The sequence below is a fragment of the Acipenser ruthenus genome, chromosome 2, assembly GCF_902713425.1.
Source record: "Acipenser ruthenus chromosome 2, fAciRut3.2 maternal haplotype, whole genome shotgun sequence".
Classification (NCBI taxonomy): Eukaryota; Metazoa; Chordata; class Actinopteri; order Acipenseriformes; family Acipenseridae; genus Acipenser; species Acipenser ruthenus.
The window spans coordinates 90,955,133-90,977,886 of record NC_081190.1 but is presented as its reverse complement, the minus strand read 5'-3'; the positions used below and the strand labels follow the sequence as shown (position 1 = coordinate 90,977,886).

The 22,754-nt window shown below is 40.7% G+C and overlaps 1 protein-coding gene across 3 annotated transcripts in view; it reads left to right on the top strand.

The window, feature by feature from the left end:
* The window catches only part of exoc6b (exocyst complex component 6B), a 222,834-nt gene that overhangs the window by 29,742 nt on the left and 170,338 nt on the right, over positions 1 to 22,754 (top strand). For all 3 annotated transcript variants that reach the window (XM_059003718.1, XM_059003723.1, XM_059003726.1), the window contains exons 5-6: positions 165 to 210; positions 9,343 to 9,547. In XM_059003718.1, the coding sequence (XP_058859701.1) occupies positions 165 to 210; positions 9,343 to 9,547 (251 nt within the window). The remainder of the gene's footprint in view (positions 1 to 164; positions 211 to 9,342; positions 9,548 to 22,754) is intronic.

The following is a 22,754-nucleotide window of genomic DNA, read 5'->3' as shown; positions in this document are numbered from 1 at the left end:
CAGGTGTACTGCTTTCCTGGAAAAAGGAGAGGTTTAACTATTAAGATACCAGAGATTTAGCAAGTAAGGGGTCTGAGTAAGGACAAATGGGCAATACAGATATCATTGTGTTTTCTGTAAAAGTGTAACAAAACCTCTTCACTCTTCCTCTTTCTCTCTTTCAGTCCTAGAGATGTACAATAAGCTGCAAGAGCAGATGCAAGCCAGAAGGTAATTTTCTCAATTCCTTTATTGTCTTTGATATACTTTGTTTTACGGCAGTTTCAGCCAGGGGGACAACTGCTAGTTTCGGAAGAGCACAATTTGAGACCTGATAGTGAATGGAAGTATAAATATATTTATACAATGACTTTTAAGAACGACAGTTTCTTGGAAGGAGTCAGCTCCATAGAAGACATTTTAGAGTAGATCCATAACGTTTTTCAATGATTTGAAACCCATTGAAATTTCAACGCCACCGTTTTGCACTGCTTTAAAGAAAGAACTTGCATTTCACTCCTTGTTGACCCCAATAAAGAGATGTTTATTAAATAGATGTCACTGTGTGGATTATTCAGAGGGTAGGGGGTCATTCCAGCAAGGGAGATTAACATTCAGATCGATGGTAATTAAAACAGACTAATCGTTTTATGCTTGTACTGATCCAAATGGTGCATTTAACCTTTTGAACGGTAAATTTCATTTCCAGATTGTGCAAAAGAAAAAGTTAAGCTTCCCCTGTTTATCTAACACTAGAGTGTGTCGGGTTTAAGCACCCAGGGTTAAACCACTTATTCTGCTTTCCGTTTCCAGCAATGCCTGAGGACTTTTATTGTTGCTTGTTTCTCTTGTTCTCTCGATGAATTTGCAGCCCAATGTTATTAACTGTATGTATCCCTTTGCGTACAGAAATTAAATGAAAGACACATGTCTCGTTTCCCCTGCCTGGCACTACAGGCTTCGGCTGCCCACGGCTCGCCGCCAAAATCAAAAGATTGTTTCAGTGCTTTTTTCCCCAACCCTGGCCAACTTCGGAAGTTCTTGCTTGCTGTCAATGGTCACTGGGGGATCATGGGGTCATATTGTTTTGTTTTAAAGAAACCAGCGGTAACACTACATTTAGAACAAAGCAGTCCGAGCCATGCAAGCTGAAGTTGGTCTGTGTGGTCCAGTGGTTAAAGAAAAGGGCTTGTAACCAGGAGGTCCCCAGTTCAAATCCCACCTCAGTCACTGACTCATTGTGTGACCCTGAGCAAGTCGCTTAACCTCCTTGTGCTCAGTCTTTCGGGTGAGACGTAATTGTAAGTGACTCTGCAGCTAATGCATAGTTCACACACCCTAGTCTCTGTAAGTCGCCTTGGATAAAGGCGTCTGCTAAATAAACAAATAATAATAATAAAAGTTGAAAGAACGTTCATTGCTATTTTCATTATGGCACGACATAAGACCTAATTAAATGAACCCTCCAAAAGAAGACGGATGGAAAGTGAAGTATAAAATAGTAACATAAACATAACATGTTTCATCATGACTGTAAACAAAGAGCTTAAACACCTCCTGGCTACATGATGACACACTTCCTTTGTAGCCAGTTTAACTACCTGGAGTATGAGATACAAAGCCTGACCAGAAAGCTGTGCTGAGCCGCTTGTTTTGTGAGCAGCTGTAGCCTGGAGCACCAGGCAGTGGAAATGGGAAAATATTTATAGTCAATTTCTTTATCTGCCAATTGCTAATTATATAGCGCCTTTCATAGCCAAGCTGTTAATTTCCTTCCATGATGACGCTTTTTCTGAATCCGTATTGAATGTCTCCTATAAATAGTAATCCTCTAGTTTATCGCTTTATGATTGATTCAATGATTTTATGAGCAAAGGCACATGTGGTAATTACAGACCCATCTATCGGCTGGTTTCACAGATCCAGTTTAGCACTAATCTCGGACTAGCTAATGTTAATTTAGGTAAAGTAGTCCAAGATTAGTGCTAATCAAGGTTTGTGAAACCAACCGATAGATGGGTCTGTAATTACCACATGTGCCATTGCCAGTCAGCTGGAGCAACTACTATTATTTTGGGTATATGGCATCTAGACCAGGGGATTTGCTGGCATTGAAAGACCCCAGTACTCTTAGTACATCTGTTTAATTTATAACAGGGAATGTATGATTTGCAAGGATGTATACAAAAAGAGAGTATGACGTAATACACACAGACTTCCAAAAGGCTATTGACAAAGTGCTACAGGAAAGACCTAAGCGTACATGCAAGTACATAACTGAAGAATAACAAAAGCATTGCAACACATTTACTCTGAAAATGGTACAGGTCTTGCTGGAGAAGGTTCCCTTAACTTTTATTCATTGCAGTTATTTATATGACCACTAGGTGGCAGATGGTGCCTGTAGTAGAACATTATGAACCTGTGCATTGTAGATTACTTCTAGGTTAAAGGCATTGAATTTTCCTTCACTAACTAAAGATCTATTCCCCTGTGCCTCCTTTATCCTTGAGCAATATTGGAATACTTTTAGTGGCTTTCAAAGTCACTGTTTCACATCAAACACCAGTGATGATGGCGGTATAGGGTCATTCCAATTGAGCTGGACCAAATTCTGTGGTTGATGATACATAAACCACATGTGATGGAGAAATTCTCATACATAGTGTTCCGCATTTTCGTTTTTCAGAGTTTATTTTACAAACATTAAAATAGGGATAAAATACGCAAAGAAAACGTTTTTCAATTGAAACATCGGTAAACATTCTCAGTATACACACTTTACATGTGGAATAGGTTGCATAGTACTTCTGGTTTCTGATTAAGTTAATCTACATTAATGATTTAGATTCTGGTACAGTAAGCACACTTGTTAAATTTGCAGACGACACAAAAATAGGAGTGGCAAACACCGTTGCAGCAGCAAAGGTCATTCAAAATGATCTAGACAGCATTCAGAACTGGGCAGACACATGGCAAATTACATTTAATAGAGAAAAGTGTAAGGTACTGCACGCAGGCAATAAAAATGTGCATTATAAATGCCATATGGGAGATACTGAAATTGAAGAAGGAATCTATGGAAAAAACCTAGGAGTTTATGTTGACTCAGAAATGTCTTCATCTAGACAATGTGGGGAAGTGTGGCAATGTGCCCCGCCCCTGTGTGCTTTTCTGTGTTGTATGTTGCGTGTGTTAATGTTGGTGTATAGATATGGCTTCACGGGATATAAGTGGGTGTGTGCAGCACGAGTTATTTAAAATGTATAGTTGTATTTAAGCACAAGGATTGCACATCACTTCACGTGCATTTAAAGTATTTAATATGTGAGCACGAGGTTGCACACAATTAATTCACGTGCTGGGATTCAAGTGAATAATTAATTAGTAATTGAATCCCGGCACAACAGTATATATAGATGCACGTTTTACTCACTCGGGGTTGTGTGTTTGGTGAGTGGAGAACAGGAGAGAGAAAAGGAGATAAATAAAGTAATAACAGTTGCTATCGCGTGCTGGTAGGACCAGCACGATACTTGTTTGTTTATTTTTACTCACCGTGTTTGTGTGTCTGTCCGTCCACCGTTTGTTAATGTTAGTCCGTTTTGTTTGTCTGTTTATTTTGGCTGAAGTGCCATGTCCTGTGTTTTGTTAAAAACGTTTTATTTGTAATAAACCGGCGCAAGCAAGCGTCTTCATCATTTAATTTCATCTGTCCTGTGTGTTATTCATTTCCTGGATCTGACAGCACCACTCAGCCAGCCTTGTGACAGGAAGCTATAAAAAAGGCCAACAAGATGCTCGGATATATTGTGAAAAGTGTTGAATTTAAATCAAGGGAAGTAATGTTAAAACTTTACAATGCATTAGTAAGACCTCATCTAGAATATTGTGTTCAGTTCTGGTCACCTCGTTACAAAAAGGATATTGCTGCTCTAGAAAGAGTGCAAAGAAGAGCGACCAGAATTATTCCGGGTTTAAAAGGCATGTCGTATGCAGACAGGCTCAAAGAATTCAATCTGTTCAGTCTTGAACAAAGAAGACTACGCGGTGATCTACATGGGACCAGGGGTCACAAATGTTGATTTAGATAAAGGAGCATTCAGAACAGAAAATAGGAGGCACTTCTTTACGCAGAGAATTGTAGGAGTCTGAAACCAACTCCCCAGTAATGTTGTTGAAGCTGACACCCTGGGATCCTTCAAGAAGTTGCTTGATGAGATTCTGGGAACAAAGCTACTAACAACCAAACGAGCAAGATAGGCAGAATGGCCTCCTCTCGTTTGTAAACTTTCTTATGTTCTTAAGTTTAATGTCCCTAGCATCATCATTTTCTGTCAAATATTTACGATTACAATTGTCTGTGTTAGGCAGTGTTTTCACTGATGGACAGTACTGTTGCACTAAGTCACCAATATGCACCTCTCTGTGCAATAAACAGTGGCTGCATAAATGGATTGCTTGTCTCAGTTCACTTTCTTGTTTTCGTTTAATGTGTCGCTTACTTTCAGTATGTTCTTTTATTCTGTCAGCGTGAACATGTACCTCAATGCAGCAGTATTTGCAACGCTATGCATCCTCTGCCTCATCTGGCCCACTTCTGCTATGTGGCTTTTTGTATACTTCGAAAAAAAATTAGTTTTCTTTTGAATATTCATAAACTGATTTACGTTTTCTCCCTATTACTCATCCATTGAAAATATTATATTTTTGTGTAAGTATTTCAATTTAGTTTTTGATCAAGCTAATTAATACGCCCAGCACTTGCCACAATAATTAGACTTTGATTGGCCAACAGATTTGATTGGCCAACAGAACCAATGTGCGACGTTTGAACGTCATTTGATGCAAAGTCTAAACGTACCTGCTGTATACTAGGATGCAATGTAAGGCTGCTTATTGCAATGTCTGAGTCAAAATAAAACAGCATTTTAATAAGAATATTGTGTATTTCCTAGAAAATAGTACCGGGAAAATATTGAATAGTAGACAAAAAATCAGATATAAATCAGTAAACCGAGGTTCAGTTTAAAAAAAATATATAATAAATCCGGAGTAAACTGGAAATGCAGAACACAGCTCCACATGGTGAGAATGTATCTGAAGTTTGCAATAAAAAAAGCATTTTGCCAATCTTTTACCTAATTATACACCTTGGGGATTGACTTGGGCAAATAATGTTAGTATAATTATACAGCTTGTTTCACTGGCTTTGAGCCGCCAGTCCCAATCTTTCCTGTGATAACCGGGACTTGCTCCCCCCAGAACGGTATGTTGTGATCCTCTACATTTATTCTCTGCATATTCAGCCCTGTGTTTTTGGTCTATTAATTGTAGGTCTTGATGTGTTTTATTTTAGTTTTACAACAGAATTGAAGATGGAGTGATAGTATTGCAAGAGAATTCTCTCTTCCATTCCCCTCCAGGAAGCGCAACAGCCGAGTTATTTGACCATGAACTGGCTGCTCTGCTCCTCTCTTAACTTCCTCAATGGGGCTAGATATTATTATTATTATTATTTTATTTCTTAGCAGACGCCCTTATCCAGGGCGACTTACAATTGTTACAAGATATCACATTATTTTTACATACAATTACCCATTTATACAGTTGGGTTTTTACTGGAGCAATCTAGGTAAAGTACCTTGCTCAAGGGTACAGCAGCAGTGTCTCCCACCTGGGATTGAACCCACGACCCTCCGGTCAAGAGTCCAGAGCCCTAACCACTACTCCACACTGCAGGAATGTCTGATATACATATGAACTCTAACCCACAGCTTCCTTCCAGGATAAACAAACAAACGAGTGTTTGATTTCTCAGTGTATGCAGAAAGGTAAACATTATTTTGAATCTCAGTTGGAAGATCAATATTAAATTCATATTTCACTGCCTGCAGTATAATAGGGCAAATCCGCTAGAGAAATGTGACCTGTAGAGCATTACAGTCTTGTATGCTGGCTAGATAACACAATCACCTCGGGTATCACCAACCAGAATGGTGTCAATTTACTGCTGGAGATCGGGGCTTACTTTGATCATTGCCACGGTATGGTAACCCTGGCCAAAAAGCCTGTGGCATAAATTGTGATTTAATGTTGTTTGTGAATAAGGCTACAAACAAGGGTCATTAAGACCCTTGAGACCACAGACTAGCACCCTTCAAAGCTCCTGTAGGGGTCAACGAAGGTTAAAAGAATATTGTGAGCACACTATAGAACACTGTGCTCATGCTCCGCTGCAAGGTGGGAGGATGTTTTTCAACTCAACCAACCCGGGACACAGAAGGAACAAGGAATTGTTAATGTGGAGTACATTTTATCTTCTGTAGAAGAGTTGTATGTTGTGTGTCTGGAACAACATTGTAACTCATGCCATGAAATTGATTGTGTTTAGAATATTGTTAGGAAAACCGTATAAGCAGAGTTCACAAAGTTCAGCTTCACACACACACACACACACACACACAGTTAGGCAAGATATTTGAGACAGGCACTGAGTGTAAGTGAGAAAAGCTACCTGAATCCTTTCCTCACGACAGACAATAGCCAAACCTGAGATTTCTCCCAGAAAATTATGTAACAGATCATTATCTGATTTTCTGTTTAATTAGGTACATTTGTTGTGTCTAAGCTGTATGTGTGTAACTTTTGAATATTTGAATTGATAAATGGAAACTTACTAACAGCAGTTGGTGTTGTGCACACAGATATCAAAATAGTTTCTTTACACTCCTGTACTGTACCTGGAACCTGGGCTCACCACTCCCGTTGCAACCACCCAGCTGCTGTCCACACGACAGCCCCGGCCTCCCTATTCATTACATTAAACATTTACAACATGGCCAAAGCCGCAAGTCCGTGCCCAGATCTTGTTATGGGATGGGAAGTGAAAGTTTAACGAAGACATGCATTTCTATAAGCTTCAGTTTTATAGGTTTCAGGAAAAATAAAAAGCTGGCCTATTTTCCACCGGTTGAGGCTTCCATTGCTGCTTTGGTCCAGGCACCTAATTTGGTGTTATTATCCATGGACGCTGTCTGTTCTAACAAGCAGTGCCAGGTTTCTGAGGTGATCTTCAAAAGGGCTTATTCAGCCGGGGCGTTTGCTTCACGACTGGGGAACTATAACAGCATCCTGGTAGCCTACCAGTCGCATTTGCTGCGGTCCCTTTCCGCGAACCACAGGCCCTCACTACAGCAGCTCTGCCTGTGGACGAGATGCTGTAGCACTCTCACCACGCGCAGGAATCCACTAAGGAGCTGAATCACCTGCTTCCCAAGCGACCACATCCGGCACGTAAACCAGCGGCCCCAAAAAAATGACACAACGATTGCACCCACTGTGCCCGCTGCCAGAGGCGATACTTGGGACCAGCCTGCGGTTACTCGCCACGGAGGCCATAATAGCTACCCTGCTCAAAGACAGAAGGTGCAGGCTAAGCCACAGGCAAAACAGAAGCCCTAGGAGTTAGCTGCCACAGGCCCAGGGAGCCTTCTGGACTATTGGCGTAGGACTTAGCTGCCACAGGCCAGGGCCCCATCTGAGGAAGCCTTCTGGACTATTGGCGTTAGTGCACCACAGACATCTGGGTGCTTACTGCCATTCAGACCGGCTATTCGCTACAATTCAAACACAGTCCCCCTCCCTTTATGGGCGTGACTACAACATCAGTCACAGACCCACAAGACACTGCTGTGGTGTCTCAGGAGAGGACAGCTCTGCTGCAAAAATCAATCAATCAGTTAATACTTCATTTACATTGTGCCTTCCATACAAAATGTATATCAATGCATTGTACAGGACAAAACAGAAGAAAATCAAAATACAATTCATGTATATAGAAATTAAAGAAAAACAGAGTTTAGAATGCAGTTTAAAATAGTTCCAAAGCAGAATGGTGGCCTCAGACCAATACACAATCTCAGACAGGTCAACCTGTATCTGAGCCGAAGGTGGTTCAAGATGTTGAGAATGCAACGGCTGTTACAGTCAGTCAGGCCAGGTGACTGGTTCACCGTGGTGGACTTCAAGGACACCTATTTCCACATCCCCATAAAACCAGCGCACAGGAAGTACAGCTCTCCAGTGCTAAATACAAACACAAAACGTATTCGCCTACCTATTTATTAAGCTTCTTTACATTATTTATTGTTTATCTGTCTAGCAACCTTCTAGTGGCTTCAGATGAAATAAAATGTGAAATGTTTGCAGGTTTGCTAATTACACTGTTCCCATTTTTCTACTCCCTCTGGCGGATTTGAACTGAAATCTGTAAGCATCGCCCACATGGTGCCCCCAGTTCCACTTGGCAAGAGCCTTAATCAATAAAATACTTACGGCTGGGCAGATCTCCCCTTCTGCTGATTTTGAACACTGCCCTTGGGTCTAGCAGTTGGGACGTTGTAAGTTCTCTAAACGGCTTGCATTACCTGATATAATTTGGGATCAAGAGCTTGGATTCAGCTTTCGAGCAGATGGGCCTTTTTAAAATGTATTTTTAGATTAGTGGTGGGAGGGGGGCGGTGAGGGTCTTTCTTGTTTGTGGTGAATCCAGATCTCTGCACTTCATTTTTTGGATAAATCTAACTGGATAATTGGGTTGGTTTAAGCCTGCATTCTATAAGCGCGGCTGAACAGAGACTTTCTGCTTAAACTGCCTTGCTAGTGAACTTCAGAGATCCAACAGCCAGATAGTAATCTTCTCTTAAAAGCTGGTTTAGTGAAGCTGCCAAGTATTGCAAGCACTTTTTTTCCCCCCTCCTCTCGTGAGGGATGTGTCCTGAATCTCTGGCCTGGATATTCAGACTTTTGACAAAAGTTTTTAAGATGATTGCAATCTAGGTCATGGTGACCCACATAAGTTCTTGTTTTTGGATTTGTTGGGCTAATAAGGCTACCGCTTGTAATTCAACAGTGAAACGGTTGGTCTAGTACTAAACCTAAGACGTTTCACCTATGTTTTATGTAACAGACCTGTAAAGTTCCAGGCTACAACCTTCTTAAGCTGCTGTGTCAGATCTGTAAGACACCATGGCAAACACAAAATAGCAACTAACTCACCTCTTTTCTTCTTCATAGTAATTCCATGAGATCTCTAAAGGGGTTCCAGCTAATGAAATGATTCATTTTACCTGTTGTGCACTTACCTGTCATGCTATGTAGGGCACACATGATCGAGTAAGGTGTACTTAATGTACAGTACATAAAATAAAGTACAGCTGATGCAGGCATTTTGATATTAAGCGGATTGTATCGTTAACCAAAGTGATATGGGTAGCTTTTGAAAGCAATTTGATACAGCTCAGGAGTTGAATCCTGGAGTGAAACATCTGCAATAAATGATGCACCGTTTATTCTTTTCAGACACTACCCGGCACTGAAGACCTTGGAGCAGCTGGAACTCATTTACCTGCCGCGTGCCAGCCAGTACCGATTCTGCAAGATCATGAGCGAGAACATCCCGAAACTGCGCTCTGAGATCAAGGACCTGTCCATGTCCGACCTCAAGGACTTCCTGGAGAGTATCCGGAAACACTCGGAGAAGATCGGGGAGACCGCCATGAAACAGGTACGTGTAAACGCAAAGAGCTTATGAAAAGTTACAAACCAGAGGAGGTCATTGAGCCCATCACTGCGCACAACGGTTCCTAGTAGCTGATTTACCCCAGAACTTTGTGTATTCAATTCTTGAAGGATCCCTATGACTCTGCTGCCTGTTTTCATACCCTCTCCACTTACTTTGTAAAAGCAGCTCTTAACCTGTCTGCACTCTATTCAAAACTGTGCCCTCTGGTCCTGGTCTCTGTACTGTGCTTAACATTGATTAGGATTTTAAATCTACAGCCCAGTTAACTTTTATACCACTGTGCCTCCTAATAATTTGTGGAGGTCCGCTTTAGTAAGTATAAAACTGAAAACTATTAACACTTTTTTTTTTTTTCCTACTCCAAACCATCTCCTAATTTCTATAGTAAATGCATAGTATAACCATGGGGAAATTACTGTGAAAATGTACAGTGGTAAACTTCTACAAGGAACTTCTAGGATTATATCAGTAAATAAGATTAATTGAGTTGTAAGGAATGCAGATTTCTGAAACATACTGTAAATAATTAATAAAGAATAATGTACAAATGCTGATAGCTGGCTGCACGTCACTGGTTTAAATCCTATCTCAAACAGGTTACAATATGTTCAAATTGAGGAGCACTCCTCCTTCTTATCTAGGGCTCTGTTCTTGGACCAATCTTGTTTTCCTTCAGTATGCTTCCCATGGTGATGATGTCCGTAGACACAGGGTAAACTTTCACTGCTGTGACGATGACACACAATTGTATCTAGCTCTGAAACCAGGTAATTACACATCTGAAAATATCTTAACTACCGGTCTCACTGATATTAAGAAATGGATGTCACATTTTCTACTGTTTAAATTCTGATAAAACAGAGGTCAGAAATTTGGGGTCAAGAAATCAATGAGAGAGATATGCCTGTACAGTTGGACAGCTACCCCATTGAGTCAAAGACAGAAATTAGAAATTTGGTTGTGATTTTTTACCCTGATATTTCATTTGAATCCCACATTAGGAAAGTAACTAAAGTGTCTCTTTTCCATCCAAGAAATATTGCTAAATTAAGACGCTTTCTCTCAGCACAGGATGCTAAGAGACTGATGCTTGCCTTTGTAACTTCTAGAATAGACTTCTGTAATGCCCTGTTTTCTGGTATTCCAAACTGTGTTTTGTCCAGATTGCAGCTGCTGTCAGGATCCTAACAAAAATAAGAAAGTTTGACCATATTACGCCGGTATTGGCAGCCCTACACTGGCTCTCAATACCATACAGTATTGATTTTAAAGTCCTGCTTTTAACCTATAAAGCCTTAAATGGGATAGTTCCGTCTTACCTGAGTGGCTTATTGGTCTCATATGTTCCAGGTTGGCTGCTCCTGTCTCAGGATGCTGGGAATCTCACAGTTACAATTTTTTTTTTTAAAGAACACAGGTGGTAGAGCATTCGGCTACAGGGCCCCTAAATTGTGGAACAAATTGGCAGTCTCTTTAAGTGGGTCACCAACTATGGCAGCTTTTAAAACTAGACTGAAGACATATTTTTATAGTCTATCATATACATGATTACTACTATTGTCTTTTTACTGTATGTTTTATTGTTGTTATTTTTTTTATCATACTTTAATTGTATTTACTGAATTTGTTGGACTGCTTCTAATACTTACTGCTCTGTACGTTTTGCCCATGTGAAGAGCTCTGTGGCAAGGGTGCTATATTAAATAACGATTTGATTGATTTGATCATCCCTACTGGTATTTACTGTACTGTGTTTCATTGCGCTTCTATGTACACCACACAGCTTGAGGTGCAGCGAGTCCATTCACACATAAAGCTCTGGTAATCTTTCCTGCCTGTCCCTTGCGGCTGCCTGTCCATGCCTGATACTCGCTTATCAGGGTTCAGTGTCACTGTAAAGTCCACATGTCCCCCCCCCCCCCCCCCCCCAGTGAAGACAGCATGTACATCCCTACAGTACAGGGGCCCTCAAATTCAAAAGATAGTGGTCATTTCTGCTCTCCTGTGGTCCAGAGCCATGGCCGATACAGTTTCCAGCATCCCGGTAACTTTAAGCCACCGTGCAGCCTGCTTCATTCTTCTCTCTGACCCCCGAGACCTTTCCCTTTTGTTGGCAACACGCTGGGCCCTGACATTTCCAGTGGTTCAGCCAAAGTTGAAGGATAATTACTTGCTTGAGCAGCGGTGGGGATGGTATGCATTGCAAGTTGCTTCCCCCCCCCCCTTCATAGCCCCTTGAGGCACAGCTTTGAATCTGGTACGGATTTCAAAGCATGTGTTAAACTTCTCTCTGATGCTGATTAAACTAGAGGGCCCCGGGGAGAATTGGCACGAGCCCCAACAAGGCATCTGTGAAGGGGCTTGTAAAAAAAAAAAAAAAAAAAAAAGACGACAGGCCAACAGATTTCAACCTTCATAATAGCTGCGGAGGGAGGAAATGTCTCCCCATAATTTTAATTCCTTTATCTGATATCCCAAGAAAATATATTCAAGCTTGCCAGACCCCCCGATTTTTCTTTTTTTATTTATTGTTTTTTCCTTTTTTTTCTCACACTTTCCAATTTTTCCAGTTTCATAAGAACATAAGAAATTCCAGAACGAGAAAAGGCCATTTGGCCCACCTATGCTCGCTCGCTTTGATGCAATGGTGGTCCGTTAGCACTCAGGAGAGAAAAAAACAAAACTCCCCTAACCAAGTTAGCAGGGGAAATGAAACCTCTGGGAATCTGTGGCTGAAGGGACCGCCCTTCCTCCAGGCGGCTTGCTTAAGGTCCTATTATGGTCACAGAGAGGGTTATACAGTATTGTTCATGGCAGCATCCAGTCTATTCTTGAAGGATGCATTAGTCTCTGCTTTAACAACTCTGTTCTGCAGCCTGTTCCAATGGCTCACCACCCTTTCTGTGAAAAAGCTCCTTCTCCCCTCGGTTCTGAATATGCCCTTCTTCAGCTTCCACCCGTTGACCCTGGTTCTCAGCAGTTACTTTGTTAAACCCCTTGACAATTTTAAATACCTCTAGATAATTAACACTCAGATCTGTAGCTGATTGCACTAAAGCCCTGAATCAATGTGGTGGCCTGCAGATTATTATTATTATTATTTATTTCTTAGCAGACGCCCTTATCCAGGGCGACTTACAATTGTTACAAGATATCACATTATTTCACATTATACAGATATCACATTATTTTTATTTATTTTTTTACATACAATTACCCATTTATACAGTTGGGTTTTTACTGGAGCAATCTAGGTAAAGTACCTTGCTCAAGGGTACTCAAGGGTACAGCAGCAGTGTCCCCACAACCCTCCAGTCAAGAGTTCAGAGCCCTAACCACTACTCCACACTGCAGCAGATCTTTGCATAGATTCTTAACCCGTTGTTAACATGTTGACCCAGAGCATATTTACTCTAGGATGCATATGTGTAGCGTGTAAAGCACAGGAAAATAATTGATTTTACTCAGTAATAAACATTGTGTCCTGTTTTAGATTTCTAGTTGGAATTCAAAGGTTTTGTAAAATAGTTTTTTTTTTTTGTTGAAGTATCATGAAAGATTAGCAGATCGGTTAATCACTTTTTAATTTTTATTCTTTAAATAAAAAGCCTAAAAGAAATGTAGGAAAGTGATCTGATCAGCCTCCCACAGTTCGTATAATTCTTGGAGCTTGATGTGCCATTTCAATTGCTTTATTAAATGTCCTCTTAATATTTCATGTTTTTTGGAGTCATGCTGTGGTTCTAGGTTCTCTTGGCCCTGTATTGAGCAATTATCATTTTTTCTAAAAAATAAATAATAATAATAATAATAATCTGCCTTTACCTGAAATCATGTGACAGTGACCTTTCAGCTCTGCCAGCCCCATGTCCAACTTGAGGCTGGTATTACGCAAGTAGCCCGGAAGTTTGGAAGGATGTCACATGCCTCATGTCTTTGATGGCAGCTTAAATTCATAATTATATAGATAATTATATACATTATGAAGCCAATTCAACTAATCAAAACACCTGAGAACCAGCTGACAACAATTCTAAAGAAATGGGTAATGGCATTAACTGTGTTTTGTTGTTAAAAAAAAAAATAAAAAAAAAAAAAATAAAAAAAAAAAAAAATAAAACACCATTTTATAAGTTCATATGTACAGTGGACACTCATTATCTATAAGTACAGTGGACACTCATGATCCATAAGTTCATATGTACAGTGGACACTCATAATCTATAAGTACAGTGGACACTCATGATCCATAAGTTCATATGTACAGTGGACACTCATGATCTATAAGTTCATCTGTACAGTGGATACTTATGATCTATAATTTCATCTGTACAGTGGTGTCATATGGTACAAGTCTTTTTTTCTTTTCTTTTTAACTTAAACCTAATTAACTTAAAAAAAAAGAAAAATACTATTAAAAGTACATTATACGTTACTCTGAATCATCCGCTGAAGGCAGTGCTATTCGCTGTGCTTGTGTGAAACTCAAAAGCACACATGAACGAAACAGGATGTTTAAAAAAACATCTTAGTAAAGCTAAAGAAATGCATTTGTCTGGTAGACAAATGTTATTACAAGTGTCTTTTTCAAAGAAGTTGTAAAAGACACTTGTCGAAACATTTGTCTACTGGACTAGGACCATTCTGTATTTTCGTTTATTGCTGCGTCTCTTATGGTCATGCATTGATGTGATTCTCCCAAGATTCCAACAAGCATGAAGTTTCAGGGGAATGTCACTTCATACAAAGTGTAATGTACTCCATTCATTTCTAGCATTGAATGTAATAAACTTGTACTATCAGTTAAATAGGATTATCATCACAAATTATGCCTGCAAAAAGGTGAAAAAAAATAAAAACTCAATTTAGTCCCCAGCAAAAAGCGTTTTCAAATAATAAATCATTTGTGATTAGCTGTGAAATTGTGTGTGAGCAGGCAATGACTCGTGGCCTCTCTATACGGGATATCCTGAGTTTATAGTTTAACTTTGGACTGAACTGAGCTGGCTGCATAGCGCTGCTTTTGTTTGTGAGAGGGGGAAATTGAAGGAGACGGTGCTGAATCCAGGGTGAGATACCAGGAATTTTTGGAAAAGTCAATGGCGATCGTAGATAGCTTTGTTGTTGTCGTGCACATATGGGACTGGCCCAGAGCTAGCAAAACAGCCTGTACTGTCCCATTTTTTTATAAAAGAAAATACAGTCCATTCTCATTAAAAATGAACTTGGATTAGGCAAATTTCCTGATGCTACAAATTTTCTACATGGTCCCGGCCAAATTTAGCAATCGCTTATGGTAAACACTTTGTCAACCATTCTGAAAAACGGGGGTACAATAATACAGCCCTATGAATAGCATAGCTTCACTAAATGTCTTCAGATACAACTGGAAACATGTGCATATTATTAAACTGTACATGGTAATATATGCATTGAGAATGTTACTATTCAAAAGCTCTTCACAAAAGCCTTCTCATAGTGCAGAAAACATGCATGCTAGTAATGTATTATATTAGTGAGGCACCAAAAAGGGCACTAGTGTGATTAATCAATCACATGGTTTCTTTTAAAGCCCAGTTTAGTATTTTTTACACCTTTTAATATCCACAGAGCAGATGGAATATTATTTTTACACTTCGTATTAAGAATGGCATCCCCACGCACATGCACATAGAGTTCTGGTTTGACAGGGAATAGAACGTGTGCCGCACACACGGTAGGCAACTGCAGTCTGTGCCTTGCTTCATTGCTTCACAAGGACAAATACCTTCCATTTCAACGAGCATATGCAGAACAAATGTTCGCTGAAATGAAACAGAGATGCAGGGTGGGGGGGGGACTCGCCCAGAATGTGATTTATTTTTTGATGTGGTAGGGAAACACTATACTGTTTATAAAGGAGAGAGGTGGGATTTTGTTGGGATAATGACAGCTTGCGGCTCTGGAGTTTGTGTGTCTTTTGAGGGCACGGGGAAGGAAAGAAGGGGTGCACGGAATCATTCTACAAAATGTTTATTTTGGGACCAGCTGCACACAATTTTGACAGATTTGTGGTCTCTAGTTCCCCAGTTCCAAAAAAAAAAGAAAGGAAGAAAAAAAGAATAGGATTTTAAAAGCATCTGTTTATATTAGCATGAGAAGATAAATAACAGGGTTAAAGAATTTACTGCTCATCTGAGATTAGCCTTCTTGTCTTTCGATGGGGCTCATGAGACACTGAGGAGCAGGGAAAGGCCATTAGGCCCAACAACCTTTTCTTAAATATCCGTATCTCCTCCTCCTGGCTTACACCCTCTACATGTCTGTGCTTCTCTGTCTGAAAGAACGCATCTAGGTCCCTCTTGATCCCATTAATAATCCCCCACTGGGGATGCAGGTCCAAGACGAACAGATAAAGTGGAAGCGCCATCTATTAGTAAATATACAAACACATTTTATTAGGACCTTTTCACCCAATTGGATCTGGCATTGCCCTGCATCATCATTATTATTATTATTATTATTATTATTATTATTATTATTATTATTATTATTATTATTATTATTATTATTAATTTCTTAGCAGACACCCTTATCCAGGGCGACTTACAATCATAAGCAAATACATTTCAAGTATCACAGTACAAGTAATAATACAATTAAGAGCAAGAGAAATACAATGACTTTGGTTCAAGCAAGTACAAGTGTGGCAAAATACAATTCAATAGTACAGCAGATAACAGTGTCAGTGATAGTTACATCAGGATATGATTAAATACAAAATACTACAGGTTAAACACTTGGCAGATTACAGTACTCTGAAGTACAGGATTAAATGCAGTAAAATAGGGGGCAGATAAGAGCAAAATAAAGCACATTTAAATGAAGGGTGATAGTGTCCCAGGATACAAACAGAGGAGTTCTACAGGTGCTGTTCGAAGAGGTGAGTCTTAAGGAGGTGCCGGAATGTGGTCAGGGACTGGGCAGTCCTGACATCTGTAGGAAGGTCATTCCACCACTGTGGAGCGAGGGTGGAGAAGGAGCAGGCTCTGGAGGCAGGGGAGCGTAGAGGAGGTAGAGCCAGTTTTCTAGTGCAGGCGGAGCGGAGAGGTCGAGTGGGGGTGTAGGGAGAGATGAGGGTCTGGAGGTAGCTGGGTGCAGACTGGTCAAGGCATCTGTTGGCTAGTACAAGAGTCTTGAACTGGATGCGAGCGGTGATCGGGAGCCAGTGGAGTGAGCGGAGCAGTGGAGTTGCGTGGGAGAAGAGGCAGAGAGAACACCCGGCGAGCAGCGGAGTTCTGGGTGAGCTGGAGCGAACGGCTGGCGGACGCAGGGAGGCCAGCCAGAAGGGAGTTGCAGTAGTCTAGGCGGGAGAGTACCAAGGCCTGGACCAGGAGCTGGGTGGCATAGTTGGTGAGGAAGGGTCGGATTCTTCGTATGTTGCTCAGGAAGAATCGGGAAGTGCGTGCCAGAGTGGAGATGTGCTGGGAATAAGAGAGGCAGGGGTCCAGGGTGACTCCGAGGTTCTTAGCGGAGGAAGAGGGAGAGAGTGTGGTAGATTCCAGAGGAACAGAGATGGAGAGATCAGAGGAGGAGGAGGGAAAGAAAAGGAGGTCAGATTTAGAGAGGTTGAGTTTGAGGTGATGCGAGTGCATCCAGGAGGAAATAGCAGACAGTCAGGTAGAGATACGAGAGGGGATGGTGGAGTCAGAGGTGGGAAAGGAGAGGAAAATCTGAGCATCATCAGCATAGAAATGGTATGAGAAACCATAGGATGCGATGAGGAGGCCCAGGGAGCGGGTGTAGAGAGAGAACAGGAGAGGACCCAAGACTGACTCTTGGGGAACTCCTGTTAAGAGAGGGCGAGGTGTGGAGGTTGCTCCACGCCAGGTTACCTGGTAAGTGCGGTTGGAGAGGTAGGAGGAGAATGCAAAGTAGGTTGTGATGTGGCCTATGATCTCCACAGCACTATAAAGCTGTTTACTTGTTACTTAAGCATCTGTGTCTCTGCACCAGTTGTGTGAAATAATAATGACTGAATACATAAACATCAATTGAGACACTTCCCAGCACCTAGTGGAGCCATTTTGTGTCAAGGCTGTGACCAAGGCAAATGATATTGGGTGCAGGTACAGTGCCGTGAAAAAGTATTTGCCCCCTGTCTGATTTTCTGCATTTTTGCATATTTTTGACACTGAATGTTATCAGATCTTCAACTAAAACCTAATATTAGATAAAAGGGACCCTGAGTGAACAAATAACACAAAAATTTGATACATATTTCATTCATTAATTAAAGAAAGTTATGCAACACCCAATGCCCTCGTGTGGAAAAAGTAATCGCCCCCTTAAACTCAATAATTGGCTACGCCACCTTTAGCAGTAATAACTGCAACCAAACACGTCCTGTAGTTATTGATTAGTCTCGCACAGCGCCGTGGAGGAATTTTGGCCCACTCCTCCATGCAGAACTGCTTCAACTCAGTGACATTTGTGGGTTTTTGAGCATGAACTGCTCGTTTCAGGTCCTGCCACAACGTCTCAATGGGATTTATGTCTGGACTTTGACTAGGCCATTCCAAAACTTTACATTTCTTGTTCTTCAACCATTTTGATGTAGCTTGTGTGTTTGGGAACATTGTCTTGCTGCATGACCCAGCTGCGCTTCAGCTTCAGCTCACGGACGGATGGCCTGACATTCTCTTGTAGAATTCTCTGATACAGAGCAGAATTCATGGCTCCTTCAATGATGGCAAGGCGTCCAGGTCTTGATGCAGCAAAGCATCCCCAAACCATGACACTACCACCACCACCATGCTTGACTGTTGGTATGAGGTTCTTACTGTGGAAAGCAGTGTTTGGTTTTTGTGACTTCCTGGACGATTTTACACCTTGCTCTTGGAGAGATTTTGGCAGGACGGCCACTCCTGGGAAGATTCACAACTGTCCCAAACTTTCTCCATTTTGACAATATGGCTCTGACTCTGGTTCGGTGGAGCCCCAGAGCCTTAGAAATGGCTTTGTAACCCTTTCCAGACTGATAGGCATCAACAACTTTTTTTCCGGAGGTCTTCAGGAATTTCTTTTGTTCGTGGCATGATGTGCCTCTAGAACCTGTATGCTGACAACTTCACTCTGATGGTAAGGGCCAAAGTTAGTCAGATTTATATTGGGCAGGCCTGGCTGTTAACCTAAGTACTCAAACAGCTGACCCTAATTATCCCTTTAATTGGGTTGAGTTAACTGGGGGGGGGGGGGGGGGGGCAATAACTTTTTCACACCTGACGATTGCATGTTTGATTACCTTGCACACCAAACAATTGAAAGAAGCACCAAACTTTGGTGTCATTTTTTATATACTACTACAACCCACAAAAAATCTGACCAAATACAATGTGAAAAATGTGCAAAAATGCAGAAAATCAGACAGGGGACAAATACTTTTTCATGGCACTGTACTTATAAGACCTCTTTTCCATGAGCATGGATTGACTGCTAATCCGAGCTGTTCCGGGGTCTCTCACATTGCTCCTGAACCTCCATTGATAGTACTCGAGATGAGTGATGTCTCAGTTTCCATGCAATGCGAGTTTTCGATGTTGGCTGTACTTTCCCAGCAAGCCTTGCGGCTAAGGTCACATTCATTTGTTTACAAAACTGAAAGGAATGTGATCCAAGTCATTATTTTATTACTATAACTTTTTTTATTACTCCAAAAGCTCTGCAAATGTCTGTGATATTCTTTGAGTGCTGGATGCGGAAGCAACAATTTTTTTGGTTTATGTCCGTGTTATCTCTGTGGTGCCGGGGCTATGTGTATTGCTCAGATCCGCCCCCTTTTTTTTTATCTTTGGCTTCTCTCGGCCATTGAAATTTTTTTCAGCTTTTTCTGAGAAAAAACGACTAGAGACCTGTGCTTGATGTCTTTTTGATGATGTCGGACAGGGACCGGAAAGGGGAAATGGTAATGTCGGACCATAGGACCTCAAAGAGTTAAAGCACAGAGAAACCTGCTCACCTCGAATGATGATTAAATGTTTATGCCCACTCGTCACTTGATTGTCCGGTGTTCTGACGTACTTCTACTCATCTCGCTTTTGGCAGCCAATGCGGGTTGGGTAGAAGTATTCGAAGACTGCAAGGGGTCAATAGAAAAGTCAAAGGTCAAATAAATACGGGGGGTGGATTTTGTATTATTTATAAATCTGTTGTGTTATATTACATGGAACAACTCATCATAATTAGGCAGTCAGTCATTCCACAGCTGGAGATGGATCATGTAACTAATGTTGCACACCGACTGTTTTATAATACAATTTCCATTATTCGGTGCTACCTCTGGGATCAGTTTCCCAAATATCCCAACATTGTTCACAATCGTTGAAAATAGAGCTGCAACAACATAACACTAGATTGTAGATCAAATTTCCATTCTTTTATTCTTTATTATTGAAAAAGAACAAAGTTAAAACAAAGCAATGTTTCGGCCAGGTGGCCTTTATCAGACAGAGCCAACGCAGCACTTTCAACTCCTTATATCTCCGAAACTCTTTCCAATGCAGGGTTCATTTGTATTGTCCCATACCCACAATTTAATTTGACTGAGAGAAGCACACAGTATAGCTGTGTAAGAACTTACTTAACAACGAACACTGTTAAGAAAAAAGGCATTTTGTATGGATTGGGAATCTTAGACAGATCAGCTCCTTCCATTCATAATTAAGCAGCGCCTGAAACGTCATTCTGAAGCTAGAGCTGAAGCCAGCGTTGCACTTTCAACTCATACCACTAAAACCACTTCTGATGCAGACTTCTTACACTGTTTTGTAAACAAAATGTAAAGGTGACCTTGGCCTTCACATCTATAAGATGGCTGCCAGTTTGAGGTCATGTGATTTTTTTTTTTTTTGCTTGACTTATAATAGAAACTAAACACTGTGAAATATTGTTCTTACGCAGCTGTGTTCTGTGCTTCTCTTAGTCCAATTCAATTATGGGTAGTGTGGCTCCAGCTCTAGATGTGGAATGACGACTGCTTAATTATAAATGGGATGAGTTGGTCCATGTAATATAACATAACAGATTCATAGTTCATACACATTTACCATTTTTATAGTGTTCATTTGACCTTGACCTTCCTACTGAAATTCTACCTTATCTGCTGTAGTAGTAGCAGATACAGGTGTCATGTTTTAAAGCACATGCTTCTTTCAAAATGGTGCAAATGGCTTAGGTTTATGAAATTATTTTGCTAGCTATTGTACAATTACTTGAAGGTACTTGCATAGTGGTGGTTCCTGTATAGGGGAGGTTCATGTATGTACTGTATGTTATACTTGGTGTGCACATTTCTTAGCACATGTTATCTATTAGAATACAGAATCGTACCAGTTTATGCAGAGTTTTTGCTCGGGTTATTGAAGTAATGAACTTATGTTGGCTCCATGAGCACTGTGCTGTCTAGTTGGGTCACCCCATGTCAAGTTTACAAAGGTGATGGCTTCTCGCGGATTTATTTCAAAAATAAAATCTCATACCATAAATCCAATATTTCACCTTCAGGCTGTTTTTTAATATTCAAATATATATATTTTTCTGTATTTCCTTCCCATATATATTTTTTGTTTGCTATCTATCACATTGTTAAAAACCCAGAATCTCCTGACAATGTGTCTGTTGTCCAGTCCGAGATTAGCTTCCACTTGACCTTCTCGGTCAGTTAAGAGTCCAGGGTTATTTTACATTGTGGTAGTCGAATCTCTGCCCTTTATATTGAAGCTGTTTCTCTAGAGCTTTCTAAAAATAGAACGTTTACATAATACCAGGTTCATTCTGGGTTTATTACAGGTCATGAAGAATTCTGCTGACCAAACTTTTATCAGTCCCTCACAGACTGTGTTGCAGCTCCTGAGGTTGTAAGTTGTGCCTGTTGGCAGCGTTCGTTGTTGTTGTTTGAGAAATAAGACAAATGGCCTGGCCTCTTCCCTCTCCAGGGAGGGTTTAGGTAACTTGGAAGGCAACGGGTTGCTTTAGCTGCAGGTGAGGCTGTGGCCAGAGAGTGGGGTTCACTCGGTCACCAGTAAGCTCTCCTGAGGCCTGGTCAGGAAGCCTTGGAAGGGAAAGGTTTCTCTCCTGTCATTATGCCAGGATTTCTTTCTCTCTTCAAGTTTTTTTAACTAATGTTCGTTTCAGTTCGATCACGAGCCAGTGCTACATTGTTACCCCCCCCCCCCACACACACACATGTTTTCGCACAGTATCGTTTGACTAATGTAAATATTTAAACTGGACAAAGGAGGATTTTATTTATTTTGTAATAGCTTTATTAAAGTATGATACTCTCTGCAAAGGTGAACATGTTTTTAGGTCCATATAACGTGCAAGGGGAAAGCCTTTGTTGGTTTGACAGAGCTGGAGAGCTGAGAATGGAGTTTTTAGATCTTTATTAAGCTGTAGCATAATGATATACTGGAGAGCTGAGAATGGAGAGTTTAGATAATTATTAAGATGCAGGATATGAACATAATGTAGATATTTTATTTAACATCATGTAATCAAACAAAGTACAGTATTTCTTGTTAGATTTCAAAATGTCACATTTTTCAATTTTTTTCCATTATAGATGGAAAACTAGAAAACGGCATGTAATTCCATATGTTAACGTAACATTATTCAGCAGGTTTCATTCGACTTTATGAAGCAAAATTTGTTAATTCTATAGGGTGATGCAAGACTTTTGTCCATAGCTGTAGATCTGAGACTGGCGCTCATTATTCGTGTTCAGAGTACTAGAGAACCAGAGGGTGTTGTATTTGAGCTCATCAGGGCCCTGAGCTGAGAATGGACTGTTTTTGTTCTTAATCTGTCTGATGGTTTAATCCTCAAAGGAAGATGTGTGTCCAAAAAGAGACTGTTCCCAAGTCCAATAATTTGAAAACACTTAGCTCACTCAAATAATATTTTTCTAACAGTCAGTGGATTTGAAGCTCTTTCATTTTCTCAGCAGGATATAAATGGGGGTTAAGTTGCTCTCCATGGCACTTCCATTTTAACCCTAGCTCTCCAGAAGTACAAGCACCATAACAGAAAGCTGTCACACAGGGAGTTATTGCAGGCTGGTTTGATTCTTGCACTGTCAAAAGTGGAGGTTAAAGGTTCGCTTCCCAGCAGTCCTGTTGCCTGTTCTTTCCTTGTATGCACATTCTCTGGT